At 41.3% G+C, this 15,664-nt stretch overlaps 1 protein-coding gene across 12 annotated transcripts in view; it reads left to right on the forward strand.

Moving 5' to 3' along the window:
* Nucleotides 1-15,664, forward strand: part of NUCB1 (Nucleobindin 1) — a 23,606-nt gene continuing 7,942 nt past the window's right edge. Inside the window, exons 1-10 of one of the 12 annotated variants that reach the window (XM_045728932.2) lie at nt 1-80; nt 1,236-1,368; nt 3,033-3,140; nt 3,733-3,840; nt 4,743-4,856; nt 6,220-6,429; nt 7,280-7,346; nt 7,572-7,752; nt 9,460-9,616; nt 11,793-12,140. In XM_045728932.2, coding sequence (XP_045584888.2) covers nt 1,237-1,368; nt 3,033-3,140; nt 3,733-3,840; nt 4,743-4,856; nt 6,220-6,429; nt 7,280-7,346; nt 7,572-7,752; nt 9,460-9,616; nt 11,793-12,140 — 1,425 coding nt within the window. In that variant the 5' untranslated portion in view covers nt 1-80; nt 1,236. The other 11 variants (XM_045728937.2, XM_045728934.2, XM_069317353.1 and 8 more) reach the window with 11 other exon arrangements.

A 15,664-nucleotide genomic window follows, 5' to 3' on the forward strand; every position in this document is an offset into this window, starting at 1 on the left:
TAGCTGAAAAATATGAAGTATTATCAGCATGGTACTTGAACTGTGTGTGTTTTGAGGGACCCAAACACAGCTGACCAGACGTGAGTTGTGTCTTAATTATTGATCTCAAGTATGTTATACACGGAGTGTATGGGAGTGTATGGAGGCTGTGAGGGGCGTGTGAGTGTGAGGGGCGGCCCCTAGTGTGACGGGGGGCGGGGTGGGAGGAGCCATTATAACCTAACTTCCCTCCTCTTATAAGGTTGACGTGTCAGTCAGCTCTTAGTAGGAAGTGATTTTGTGGAAATTCCAACTCAACCTTGACCACGTCAGCGGGAGTGTGTGAGGCTGGTCACTGCTCCACCTGCTCAGGCACAGCTCACACGCTGCTCAGGCACTGCTCAGGCACTTGCTGAGTGAGTAATACTGCGCTCAACAGGTGGTGATCACTGTTCCAGGTATACTGTAGTGGTCATTACTCTCGCTGCGGGGCAAGTGTTGATCACTGTTCTGAGCACTGAGGATCACTGTTGCAGCAGCTGCTGGTCTCTGTCTGGTGCCAGCTGTTTGTTGGTCACTGTGCCAGCTGTTTGTTGGTGACGGTGCCAGCTGTTTGTGGGTCACGGTGCCAGCTGTTTGTGGGGTCACGGTGCCAGCTGTTTGTGGGTCACGGTGCCAGCTGTGTGTTGGTCACGGTGCCAGCTGTGTGTTGGTCACGGTGCCAGCTGTTTGTTGGTGACGGTGCCAGCTGTGTGTTGGTCACGGTGCCAGCTGTTTGTTGGTCACGGTGCCAGCTGTTTGTTGGTCACGGTGCCAGCTGTTTGTTGGTCATGATGCCAGCTGTTGGTCACGGTGCCAGCTGTTTGTTGGTCACGGTGCCATATAAGTTATTTATCAATAAATTGACACTAAGCAGCAGGTAGCTGAAGAGAGCCATGTTGCAGCTGCTCGGTTTATTGTCTCATGTTGGGAGTCTTGCTCATCAATGGCTTTGTTAATATGACTAATTAAATAATGTATTGATGATTAATTTGATGTCATCAGTTTGCATCACTGTCAGAGACTTGTTGGTACATAATGGACGAATTTACTTTGTAAATAATAGTGCCCGTGTTTGAGCCAGAATTCAAGTATAGTATTTTAAATTTAGATCATTATCAGTGCTTGTGTGGAAAATTTGTTGTATAACTTGACCTTATTGTAGGTATAAATGTGTTCAGTAAGTTTAAACTTGTTTTTTTTTGCATTATGCTCAGCATGAGGTGGCGACTGTTGGTGTTGGTGGTGCTGGCCGGCGTCCTCGTGGAAGCTCTCCCAGTCAAGGAGAAGCAGCCGGAGGAACACAAGGCAGAACACCGAGAAGATGGGGAGGAACACTCGGAGGATTGGGTAAGTGGTTGTACAGGTTTGCGGCTCCAGGTAAACCTCGGGTTATCTTACCTTGAGGTTACCTTGAGATGGTTTCGGGGCTTAGCGTCGCTGCGGCCCGGTCGTCGACCAGGCCTCCTGGTTGCTGGACTGGTCAACCAGGCTGTTGGACACGGCAGCTCGCAGCCTGAGGTATGAGTCGCAGCCTGGTTGATCAGGTACGAAATGATCAGGTGAACTGATTAAATAAGACTGACAATGACCAACGACATGGAGTGGACAGTAGAGCGATGGCCTCTCTTATTGCAGGTCAGTGTTCAATCCCTGACCGTTTAAGTTGTTGGGCACCATTCCTTACTTCCAACCCATCCCAAATCCTTTTCATCTTATCTTCTCCAAGTACTTAGCACTTTCTCCTGATAATTACCTTACCTTGAAATAAAAGTAGGAAAAGTGTGGGTTGAAGAGTTACAACCCCAAAGTAAGGTTGTAAAAAGTTACAACCCCAAACCACCCACTGATGTTCGAATATTGCACCTGATTAGTAAACCTATTTTTTACCATTATTGATAGAAAAGGGAGAAAATTACTGAGGAAACACCAAAGTTTTGTGTATATCAGAGGGTTGAGGGGACAACAATGCATTTTTATTTTAGAGTATGCATTGAAGAGCTATGTTCCACAACAAGTACAATATTTGTCTTTTACCACTGGTACAAATTAGGATAAAACCAAAAAACTACTTTATATATGTAATAATATGTGTGTGTATTTTATGTAAAGATTTATACTAAGTCTTTCACAGTCTCCTGAGTGCTTTATCAAGGTCTGAGTACAGTATATGTTAGGATGAAATTTGCATCTCAATGGCTAATATAAAGCACTTTGTTAAATAAATAAAAATAAACCACCTTGATAAAGCACTCAGGAGAGTATGAAAGACTTTGTATAAATCTTCACACAAGATACACAAATACCTGTACATAAGTGTGGGTTTTTATCCTATGTTGTGATGTCTGTGAGAAGACATTAACATACTAATACAAATTTTACAGCATACAAAATTACATTTAACACATTGTACATTTATTGTAATACTGTATTTCTGAGGAAGATCCTTATGGTAGCTCGTGTAAGGCAGGTTGTTCTGAACCTGCCCAGTGCACTGGCAAAATGCTGGGCTCTAAATGACTCGACTCCAAATTGGTGTATCCCCTACTGAAAGAGGCGAGAAGCTCTTGAGAGAGTGCAACTCAGATTTCCATTATAGTCAGTTAATCACTATAACACATGAGAATTCTTTGAAGTTCTCAAAATGCCTTCAAATGATTTTTGTTGGTAAATCAGAATTGATTGGTAATGAGTTTCATAGCTAATTGTATGTTTAAATCTCTTCAACAATTTACGGTTGTCAGAGTTTCAATAATACATGTGAGGAGCAACAGTTCAAGCTCATGGAGTCAATACAGGGAAGACTGGAGAGCATGGTGACCTGTGCAGTCACCACAAGCTGATTGGAGTATATGGTTATTCTAATTTTCAACTTTAATGCATTGTTCAACAAAAAAAAAAATACAAAATTTGGTTTCAGTGCATCCAACACACACACACACACACTATACTGTACTTATATTTCTTTATTACTTTGCTTTTAAATTAAAATATTAATGTGACTTTGATCGCAGGAGCTGAATTTGGAATATGGCCGGTATCTGAAGGAGGTTGTTCAGGCTCTGGAGAGTGATGTGAACTTCAGAAAAAAACTAGAAACTGCAGAGGTGGATGACATCAAGGTAATGAGTTGTTTTCAGTTACAGGGTATTTGTAATACAATTCAGCTTTGTAAGAAATGTGAGAATAAGAATAGGGTTGTAAACCTAATCATGTGTTAATTCTGTACTTATTGTTTCTCTTTCATTGGACTAGTCTTACAATAGATATATTTTTAGTTATTAAATATATTCCATTAAGACCATCTTAATAGTCTCCCATTGAGATGTTATGGCATAAGAGTTGTGTCGATGTGGCATGCATGTTTATTATACTGTACAGTATTCTCCTAGTGCATATCCTCTTAATGCTGCCTATATGATGAATATGATACTATTGACTACAATTATGTCTTCACTGATAAACTTGTATGTTAGATAATGACAAGAATTTGTAAATAAATTGAGTTCATCTTGGTGGTTCCTTGCTTAGTTCTCATTGTGTTGGTGTTTGCTCTGTGTGTAAAGTACTATGGCTGCAGTGTGTTGAAATATGAGACATAATACAGTATCATACAGTCTTTAGAATGGAATGATATGTGGTATAAGATGCGTACTTGCTTAAGTACTTGCGTACTTCAGCTGTGCTATTAGTCTCTATTTTGCCATTTTTCAGTCTGGCAAGATTGCCCGAGAGCTCCACTTTGTCGATCACAATGTTCGCACTAAACTGGATGAACTGAAACGTCGAGAGCTTGAACGTCTCCGTCACTTGGCAGTTAAGGTAATGTTGATAGTGTTTACTTGAAGAATTTTTTTAGGTCAACTGAAGACTATGGTTTTCAGATACTATATTTAACCCTTGCTTGTTGACTTGCTTATTTTGATTAAGATATATAAAGTACAGTATGTGGAAGAGTGCTTATATTGTTCTTATAAGATATTAGGGTATTACACCAGTAGAGTGCATTTGTGTGTTATGACAGATTGTAATATCTATTTAATCACCTAGAATAGATTAGTTGGAAGAGTCCCATGGAATGGAAATATTTTATTTCATGGCTGTGTATCATTCTTTGATCATATTAATTTGCTCCTGAGTCAAATCTGCTCCCTAATTTGACTTCATGACTTGGTAGGACTTTGCAGCTCATTCTTCCCGTTCCTCCCTCCCGTCCCTTCCCTCTCTTACTCCTTCTTACAGCCCTTCCCTTCTTCCTTACTTGGTCCATTACCCTATCTTTACCCATTCTTTCTCTCTCCCCTTGTCTTCTTGCATCATCCCCCTTTCAGGGAATCATCACCTGTGGTTGAGTGTTCAATAAACCCTTGAACTATATGTTTAACACATCTCTAACCCTGTCCATGAAGGACAGAAGAAAATGTATATATACTGGTTAGCATTGTAAATGTGTGGCAACGTCTGTGGTAGAAAATAATAATAAAAAAGTAAATAAAAAAAGAAAACCCTTCCCCCCCTCCTCCTTCCTCATGTTATTTACATCACCTTTACCTATGTTCTTTAGTCTCGTGCCCTCTGGTCTTCACTCCATTGGTTTTCTTGCCTCTTACTCCTTCTTTCCTGTCTCTGAGGGACTTTAATGCATATTTGGTTTCTGTAAAACTGTTCTCTTCTAGTGGGATATATTTACCATTTATTTATCTTTTGTGTGTGGTTGACTGCAGGAGCACGAGAAGCAGACTGGTGTGGATCGCAGCTTGCTGAAGATTCCTGTTCACATTGACCACAAGAACCCCACACGATTTGAAGTTGAGGATCTCAAGAAGCTCATCATCAAGGTTTGACATGAGCTCCTGTATTGATGAGGCTGTCTCTGTTCAGTAATGAGTAGCAGGCTGTAATAGTTGCTTTAATATTGTTATCAAAAGTTTCAGAGGTTATATAATGCCTTTTGTATGGAAATGAAGATGTGTACATCGTGTAGGTAACATTTATTATTACCGTAATTTTAAAATGCATTATTTGTAATGTTAATATGTACATAATACAGTACTGTATCTATTAACATTATGATGTTGAAATGATAGACTACTTTGAAAAAGTATGAATTAATATAGATGAGAAGTGATGTGAAAGGATACTTTCAATTAGGTTCCTTAAGAGTAACACAAACAGAACTGAACCTTTGTAGCTTAAAGCAAGCAACCTCCACAGAAATCTTATCACCAGCTTGTATATCATAATCTATAGCCTGAGCCAGGTGTAATGTGCTAGCATGTAAATATTACATTTAGATAGGCTATTGATATATAAGACTAATAATTTTCTGCTTATGGAAGCTGCCGGCAGTTTAATCCAACAAGGTTTCTTCAGTTTCTATTGCTCTTCAAAAGTTGACGAACCTAAAAGTGTTAGTTCTACAGTACCATATATTACCTTTGTGTGCCAGTCATATTAATAATAATGCATAAAAGAATTGCAATAATGTGATATATCATCGAGAAAATCAGTATGAGCCATGAGGTGGATTTGAACCTGTTCTCTGGGTACTCTCAGGCACACTCTGGACCACTACACAACAACATGGTAAAATCATTGCAACCTAGATTCAACTGCATCCTCTAGGGTTGCAGGATATTCCTAATTAGCAGGCGATGAGACACAATAATGTAGCTAAAGTAAGTTGACCAGACCACACGCTAGAAGGTGAAGGGACGACGACGTTTCGGTCCGTCCTGGACCATTCTCAAGTCGATTGAGACTTGAGAATGGTCCAGGACGGACCGAAACGTCGTCGTCCCTTCACCTTCTAGTGTGTGGTCTGGTCAATATTTCTAATTAGGCTTCAGAGGAAGCCTCAGGATCCCTAGAGTATACCAGTTGAATACCAGGTTCCAATGCTTTTACCATGTCGTGGTGTAGTGGTCTAGAACGTGCCTGGGTCTAGATTCAAACCCAGCGCACAGGTTTGAATCCTCCACATGGCTCCTACTGATTTTCTCAATAATAATATTAATTTATTTATGCATGAGTGTATACATATGATATTTGAACGGTGTAGCATTCATATGTAAGGTAAGTACAATACATAAAGCCGCTAATACAGAGAGATTTCATTATCAGTACTAGTTACTGGGAAATTATAGTCAGTATTTTATAGGCATAAGTTGTAGATACCAATAAAATTTGTTTTGTGTACAGACTACAGAAGACTTGGAAAAAGTTGATGAACAGCGTCGGACCGAGTTCAAAAAGTATGAAATGGAAAAGGAGTTTGAACGACAGCAGGAGTTGGGTCAGATGGATGAAGAACACCGCAAGCAGGCTGAATTGAAACACGAAGAAGAAATTAAGAAACATGGACAACACACAAAACTGCATCACCCTGGGTCAAAACAGCAACTGGAAGAGGTAAGTGCCTTTGAAGCATAATATTACTAGATGATGACCTGGCATGATGGCCAGGCTTGACTTGTGAGAGCTTGGTCCAACAGGCTGTTGCTTGAAGTGGCCTGCAGGCCCACGGATCCACCACAGTCCGGTTGGTCCTGCACTTCTTGAAGGAAACTATCTAGTTTTCTCTTGAAGTGTCCATGGTTGAACTTTGCTAAATAAGCTGCTATGACTGACATGCCATATTTAATTTTTGGTTTATCAATCCATATTTAACTATTATCTTTTGTTCTCATTTGTATTCATTACTGTACTGTTATATCTCCAGACTTCTTTATTGTTTGAGACCAGTTAATCCTTCTAATATAATTGTCTTGTCTAAATTCTTGAAGGTGTTTTAGATTCTGGTATTAGTACTTTTCCTGAAACCTAATTTCTATATTTATTCCACGGTCCCTGCCGCTATTGATTATCTTTTCCTTTTCTGGAACTGTAGTTTGAGAAAGTGGCTACAAATACTAAATAAATTTTCTCAAGTATTACATTTTCCAAGCCAAATCATTAAGGTGGAGAGGGGAGAAAAGGGAAGTGGTTGGGGGGGGGGAAGTAAAGGGGGAGGATAGGGAAGAGATATGAGGGCGGAGAGAGGGGGAGGAGAGTCCCGGGCACAGCTGGGTACTGCCATCTATTTTGTGTGTGTGTGTGTGTGTGTGTGCATGTGTGTGATGAATACTATGGATATGTTTTACTAATATACTGTATATATAAAGTATACTGTATAGAATGTCTTGTATATATGTATTTTATAGTACAGTACTAGAAAAGTGTATATTTAAGTAGATAATAACTGAATAAATTGTTGCTGCAGGTTTGGGAAGAGCAAGATCATATGCAGCCTGAAGATTTTAACCCCAAGACTTTCTTCCATCTTCATGGTGCGTCCCTGTACAGTATTGACAGTTAAACCACACAGTCTAAACTGTTCATGTTGGGTACTTGTTCCTCTCATCTTAGAAGTGAATTAACTATAACTTTAACTTTGATTATTGAGCTGAAGCTAAATGGTTTTGTTAAGGAGGGCATTCAGGGAATTTTTCAGCCATTTCTAAATTTTGGAGAGTGTAGGCTGGAAGTGTTGATAACATACAGCAACTCAACAGATCTGGATGGTAATGGGTACTGGGATGAGATGGAAGTAAAGGCTCTATTCAAGAAGGAACTGGACAAGATGTACGACCCTAATGCCCCTGAAGATGATATTAACGAACGCTTTGAAGAAATGGAACGGATGCGTGAACATGTTTTTAAAGAGTCTGACACTGATAAGGATAGTCTCATCAGGTGAGAATTTTGTTATAAATATAAATGCAGCATTTTTAGATTCGGCATTGACTGAGGGGGTCGGGTTCTGGCCATGGTCCCCGGTAGGCCTAAGAACTCCATACACATGACTGATGCCAAAGTCTGACATTAGTATATCAGCCTGGGATAGCTCCGGGGAGCCTCCGGGTCTCGCCCAGAAAATGGCATTTCATTACATTTAACGCTGGGTTTTTTAACTGTTTTTGCTGCTAAAAAAAAAGACCCTTACAATTGGATGACAGAACTGAGTCTAAATTTTAAATCAGCAATGCAAGTCAAGGTATCTTGAAAATGTTTTCCTGTCCAAAGTTGTGAAGCCCATGGCACAGGGTGTATTGCAAAGGACAGATTCCCTGAAATCAATGGCCAGGAGGCTAAAGATTTATTTATTTGAATGTTGCAACTTTGTAATCACTGCCGAGAAGTCCACTTAACACTTTCGTGCGCTCTGCAAAAAAAAAAAAAAACTTGCCCAATGTGTGTGCAGTGTTGTGGGCGATCGAGCGGCAACACTGAAAAGTGTATACTTTTTTTCACTGTCCTGACCTTAATTTTCGATGTATGTATTTCATTTTTGTAGCAATGTGTTCGCAATAGAATGTTCTAGAAGAACATGTGTATAAAATATCACCAAAGCATGAGTTAGACCAGCACCAAATAAAGAACTACGTCGATCACTAGCCGTGAGCGCCAAACAGTGATGAAATGTTTCTACTCTTTTCAGGGTTGTCAACTCCACACTTGTCCTACAGCGTTAAATTTGGTATCACTGAGATCGCAATAAAATTCCCTACGCGGACATATGCATATAAATGTAGAATCATGATCGCAGGCCACCCGCAAGAGTGTGGGAAGTGGCCGAAGTGTTACCCGTTACTGCACACCCGACGGCACATCGGCGAGACCCCTATTGAAAAGTGTATACTCTTTTCACTGTTCTGACCTTAATTTTCGATGTACATATTTCATTTTTGTAGCAATGTGTTTGCAATAGAATGTTCTAGAAGAACATAAGTATAAAATGTCACACAAGGATGTGTTAGACTGGCACGAAATAAAAAACTACGTCAATCACTAGCCGTGAGCGCCAAACACCGATTTTTTTTTGTATAGTACACCTTGAAAGAGAGTCGGCCACGCCATGTCATCGCCTATTGGGGAGAACAGGAATTTCACGGCGCGCATTTTGAAACTATCCCCAAGTCGATCGGATGAAAAATGGATTTTTATAGAAATATTTTTTCTATTCATGATTCATTAGATTCATGAGAAAAATTCATACTAGATTCAAGAGAAAAATTGTTGCCGCTCTCAAGCGACATTAGTGTGCGAAAGTGTAGTTTAATTTTGTGAACTGTACTGAAGCACAGTAGTTATACTGTGAATATTAATTATTACTTTATTATAATTACCAAGTGTTACTAATTTAATGTAATCATTTACCTATCCTGAGATCACAAAATGCATTGATATATCTTGAGTTCTATCTAAAATAAATGTTAAGTTACAACATGAGTCAGTATTTCTATAGTATCAGTACTGTAGATTGTGGTGTTGGCTAAAACTTGCGTATCAATGCACCTCTGTGTAAATATGTAACATGTGCACAGTAATGAGAAAGTATATTGGTCAATAAAGATAACTGAGAACACAATATAAACTGCATGTCCTGATCTTTTGATCCAGCTTTCAAGAGTTTGTGGAGCAAACAAAACGAGCTGAGTTTGAGCAGGATGGTGGATGGCAAGGCCTAGACGAGCAGGAGATCTACTCTCGCAACGAGTATGAACAATTCGAGCGTGAACGTCAGGCAGAGCTTAGACGTCTGGTTGAAGCTGGAGCAGTAAGTACAAATGTACAATTTTAAAAATTTGTGACAAATATTTAATTTCTTTTCTTTTATTTTGTGTGCTTATGTTTGTCAGTGAATATTTTCAAACAAACTTGACATTAAAAGATACCACCATTGTCTGTTTATCTGACTATGAGTTTTCATACTCTATTAACCTCAAAAGGTCTTCATTAAATGTTGTTCATTCATACTGCATGAACAACATTTGTTTGAAAATACAAACAATACATTTAGTTTTGCTTATTTTTATCATGTTGCTGTTTTTGTTGAGATATTTAGATTTTAGAGCCTTTAACTATGTTCTCAGCTAACAGTGAACCAGTACGAATGTAATTTTTGTCATTACCTGGAGTTTTATCTCGACACATTATCGTAGTACAAATGATCTCCATAAGTGAGCTGTTGTGGCAAGTTGGCTGTTAGATGAGGCAGTAGTTCGTAGTCACGTTACTGGGGGCAGCAGCTCTTGGTCACGTTACTGGGGGCAGCAGCTCTTGGTCACGTTACTGGGGGCAGCAGCTCTTGGTCACGTTACTGGGGGCAGCAGCTCTTGGTCACGTTACTGGGGGCAGCAGCTCTTGGTCACGTTACTGGGGGCAGTAGCTCTTGGTCACGTTACTGGGGGCAGCAGCTCTTGGTCACGTTAATGGGGGCAGCAGCTCTTGGTCACGTTACTGGGGGCAGCAGCTCTTGGTCACGTTACTGGGGGCAGTAGTTCTTGGTCACGTTACTGGGGGCAGTAGTTCTTGGTCACGTTACTGGGGGCAGTAGTTCTTGGTCACGTTACTGGGGGCAGTAGTTCTTGGTCACGTTACTGGGGGCAGCAGCTCTTGGTCACGTTACTGGGGGCAGCAGCTCTTGGTCACGTTACTGGGGGCAGCAGCTCTTGGTCACGTTACTGGGGGCAGCAGCTCTTGGTCACGTTACTGGGGGCAGCAGCTCTTGGTCACGTTACTGGGGGCAGCAGCTCTTGGTCACGTTACTGGGGGCAGCAGCTCTTGGTCACGTTACTGGGGGCAGTAGCTCTTGGTCACGTTACTGGGGCCAGTAGCTCTTGGTCACGTTACTGGGGGCAGCAGCTCTTGGTCACGTTACTGGGGGCAGCAGCTCTTGGTCACGTTACTGGGGGCAGTAGCTCTTGGTCACGTTACTGGGGGCAGCAGCTCTTGGTCACGTTACTGGGGGCAGTAGCTCTTGGTCACGTTACTGGGGACAGCAGCTCTTGGTCACGTTACTGGGGGCAGCAGCTCTTGGTCACGTTACTGGGGGCAGCAGCTCTTGGTCACGTTACTGGGGGCAGCAGCTCTTGGTCACGTTACTGGGGGCAGCAGCTCTTGGTCACGTTACTGGGGGCAGCAGTTCCTAATCATGCTACTATTAAATTTGAACTGTGTGGGGGAGGGAATGCAATGCACCACGCTCTGCCGTGTCACTGTTTTATGCACTATTGTGTTTTGCTGATTTTCAGTTAAGTCTGTTAAGCATTTTCAGCTATTGTCTTGTCATTGATGCTTGATAGTACTCATGCATGACTGTACAGTACAACCACCACACTTCCCCAGTAAGGCTCAACTTTATTAACTTGTGTTCCATTAAAATAAGTCTTAATTAGCTACTGTTGACTTTATGCTTCTTTATAGATCAGTACTAAAGCTGATGTAATGTTTGTTATTTTTGATGGATGTGAATGCAATGTGCATTACATTATCTGCCCACAAATTTTGTTTGTCTTTATTGTGGAGTCGTGGCCATTCCTCCATGTATTTATCCACGACTTGTGGTCTGCCTCTGCAATAAATTCTTTTCATAGCATGTAAATATTGCTTGACACATAATACAGGCCACGATTTATTTTAAGATATGTGTATGCTATACTAGTAGTAGAATGACCCGTTTTGATTTGATGCATTGAGCATTGCTTACATTCATTATATTCTGTACTGTCCATGAGACTGTCAATACTTCACATGCCAGTGCTTTATATTGCTAAGTTGTGAATTATTGTGGCTCTTCCGTTTAGGCCACCTTGAAAATGCCACGAAAGGTTTGGATTAAAAATACCACGGAAGGGTGTGTTGCATCGTAACCTCATTCTGGGAGATGGTGTGGAGGATATGATGTAGGCTTTGACACAGCAGCATGTGTGCAATGTTTCTCCGCCCTGTAGATCCCACCCCCTCCCGGCTACTATGGGATGCCTCCAGCCCAGCCAGCCTTGTATCATGGTGAGCCCTACCCTGGACCACACGCTGCTGCTGCTGCTGCTGCTGCTGCTTCTCAGGGAATGCATCTCTCAAATGCTGTATCTCAGCATGAGCAGCATCCACAAGCTCACCCCAATGCTATTCCCCAGGGATACCAGGCTGTTCCACAGGGCTATCAGGCTGTTCCTCAGGGATACCAGGCTGTTCCCCAAGGCTATCAGGCTGTTCCCCAGGGCTATCAGGCTGTTCCCCAAGGCTACCAGGCTGTTCCCCAGCAAGTGCAGTACTACCCGCAAGGGGCACCGTACCAGGTTTGTAATTTTGTTTCATTGATGCACAGTTTGCTGGACGTTTATGCACTTAGTTGATATTACAACGGATCCTCCTGTTTAGATATTATCTATTGTGATGATCGTCAATGGTTAAGAATTCGTATGTACAGGGTACTTAGTTTTTAGTGAGTAGTAGACTGACTAGTAAGGAAGTCTTAAAAAAATAAAAAATAAAAAGCAAACATATTTCTAGGCCTAGTATAGCGCACACATGTACAGTGGTACCTCGGCTTACGAATGCCCCTCTTTACGAACTTTTCGGGTTACAAGCCCGATTTCTTCGGAAAATTTGAATCGGGTTATGAACTTTACCTTGGGAAACGAATTTGTTGATACGTATATGGCTGACCTAGCGCATGGTGGCACGGCGATCGCACCTCAGTTTACCAGTGCCTCCCGCCTAGTGACTGTCTCGCCTGAATTTTTTGCAAGGATTTACATTTTTTTTTTGGGGGGCTATTTGAACATAATTTTTTTTTATTATATATCTCGCCATGGGTCCTAAGAAAGCCAGTGGTAAGGTTCAAGGCAAGAAAACGCATGTGAGAATGACCATAGAGGTAAAACAAGAGATCATTCGTAAACATGAAAATGGTACTTGTGTTGTTGAACTAGCCAAGCAGTACAACAAATCTTCAGGGGAGGAGGAGGAGGAGGAGGAGGCAGTAGAGGATATCCCTTCCTCATTAATTAAGAAAATGCATGCAGTATGGGAAGAACTGCACAGTTGTGCTGAAAAGAATCGCCCAGATAAAGCTGTAGCAGGCCGTTGCATTGATCTTAATAATGACAATGTGAAGTCTCACTACAGACAAGTGTTACAAAGAAGAGAAAAACAATCTTCAATGGAACAATTTCTAGTGAGAAAATCAAGCAGTGAGCCAGAAGCAGGTCCTAGTGGTATGCAGGCAAAACGTGCCAGAGAGTGCACCCCAGAGAAGTCATCACTGCCTGATGCTATAATGGAAAGGGACTCCCCCTTCCAAACAGTAAGGGGGTATTTAGTATTTAAAGGCAAGATATTAGGCAAGTATTTACCTACTTATAAGTTTCTTAGATTAAGGACCTGCCCGAAACGCTGCGCGTTCTAGTGGCTTTACAAGAATGTAATTACTATGCTATGTATCCTCACAATCCCAATGTACCTTCTTGTATATATATAAATAAATAAATAAATAACACCTCTCCACTCCTCACCATCTTCCATACACCAACAGGAGTCATCAGTAAGGGTAAATAATAACTGGAACATACTTTTGTAGTGAAGATTTGGGTGAATTAGGTATAAAATTTACTTTGAAGTTAATCCGGTCCTGACTTCCCCCAAAATTAATTCATTTCCCATTATTTCTAATGGGGAAATTCGCTTCGGTTTACGAATTTTCGGGTTACGAACTGTCTTTAGGAACGGATTAAATTCGTAAACTGGGGTACCCCTGTACTGTATTAGGCCTCTGATATCATGTATTAGGCCTAGGAAGGTTAGGTTAGGTTAGTTTAGTTTGTCAAAGCAACACAAGAAATATATAATTTTCCAGTTTGTCCAGCTCAATAGTGCCAATTTTACGTTCTAATTTCATTGTTCTGTGTGTGTGTGTATATCTATCTATCTATCTGTACTATGGTCCTCATTATTACTATAAATACTACCTAAACAGGAGAATGGGCTGTGATATTAAAGTAAATTTAGTTGGCAATGGGAATGTTTCCTTGTTTAATGCTCTCCTTTATTAGTAAGTGGTTTGTATGTACAGTAATTTTAACATGTGGGCAACAGTCATCAGAATGTTGTGGATTTGCATGTGGAGTGGGCACAGGTTCTTTTAAACCGTGTCTTTAAACTTATAGATAAGGTTTAAAAGAACAAATAACAATAGTGTGTGATAGAAGTGACATTGAAAAGGGTTAGTTTAACCCTCAAATTATTGCAAGACTGTCTTTGTCAAACTCCCACCGTAAATGTACCTTTACCTTACCAATGGGGAGTCGGTCGGCGGAGCGGACAGCACGCTGGACTTGTGATCCTGTGGTCCCAGGTTCGATCCCGGGCGCCGGCAAGAAACAATGGGCAGAGTTTCTTTCACCCTATGCTCCTGTTACCTAGCAGTAAAATAGGTACCTGGGTGTTAGTCAGCTGTCACAGGCTGCTTCCTGGGGATGGAGGCCTGGTCGAGGACTGGGCCGCGGGGACACTAAAGCCCTGAAATCGTCTCGAGATAACCTCAAGATAGATGGGGTCTGTCCAGGACTCTACATTCAGGCTAGTCACTTGTTGATTTGTGTCCAAGAATGCACTATCGATCAATATTTTACCTAGGGCAGGATTTCAAGGATGTTGTTGCTGAAAAAAATACTAAAACAATGAGATGGTATTCTGGAGCTGCTGGATAATGCACTCACATCCATAGATTACCCAGAACACTTTGCTTTCCAGAAATGTTGCGTGGATTAGGGGACTTGTAGAAAATGTTAATAATATTTATTTTATAAATATTATTATTACAGAGAATAATCACACTAATGTGACTGCATCAACGAGAAAATCCGTAGGAGCCGTGATGAGGGTTCAAACCTATGGAGGTGGGTGTTCTCATGCACACACTCTCAGCAACTAGACTACGACATGGTATAGGGATTGCAACCTGGAGTTCTACTGAACACAAGGATTTCCCGAGGCTTCTTCTGAAGCCGGAACAGTTCAACAGCCGGAAAAGGTGACAGAGCCAGAGTGCATAGGGGGATTGTGTGAAAATTCTGTTCTGGCTTCAGTAGAAGCCTTGGGAAATCCTAGTGTGTTCAGTAGAACTCCAGGTTGCAATCCTTATACCATGTTGTGGTCTAGTTGCTAAGAGCGTGTGCATGGTAACACCCACCACAAAAGTTTGAACCCTCATTGTGGCTCCTACGGATTTTCTCTATTACAGTATTATTATTATTATTATTATTATTATTGCTAAGTAGAACCATTTTGTGCTATACAGGATACAAACACACACAAAAAAATACATAGTCATTTCATTCAGCTCATGAAACACACAACTGTTGCACAAGATGAGCCTGGCCAAGGAGAGGTTGTGCAAGGTCAGCGTAGCTCAGGACAGGGTGGTAGAGTGGTAAACGGTTGGAACAAGTTCATTGAGAAGGTGGTGGAAACCAGAATCGTCAGTAGATTCAAAGTGTTATTTGAGAAAGAGTGCTGGAAAGACCAGACACCGCAAGCATAGCTCTCATCCTGTAACTATACTTAGGTAATTACAAGGTCAGATTATCCCAAGGCAGATTGTACAAGGTCAACATCCATAGTTACCCTCCTGTGGTTAGGTTATCTTGAGGTTATCTTGAGATGATTTCGGGGCTTTAGTGTCCCCGCGGCCCGGTCCTCGACCAGGCCTCCACCCCCAGGAAGCAGCCCGTGACAGCTGACTAACTCCCAGGTACCTATTTACTGCTAGGTAACAGGGGCATTCAGGGTGAAATAAACTTTTGCCCATTTGTTTCTGCCT

Source organism: Procambarus clarkii, chromosome 87, assembly GCF_040958095.1.
Source record: "Procambarus clarkii isolate CNS0578487 chromosome 87, FALCON_Pclarkii_2.0, whole genome shotgun sequence".
NCBI classification, from domain to species: Eukaryota; Metazoa; Arthropoda; class Malacostraca; order Decapoda; family Cambaridae; genus Procambarus; species Procambarus clarkii.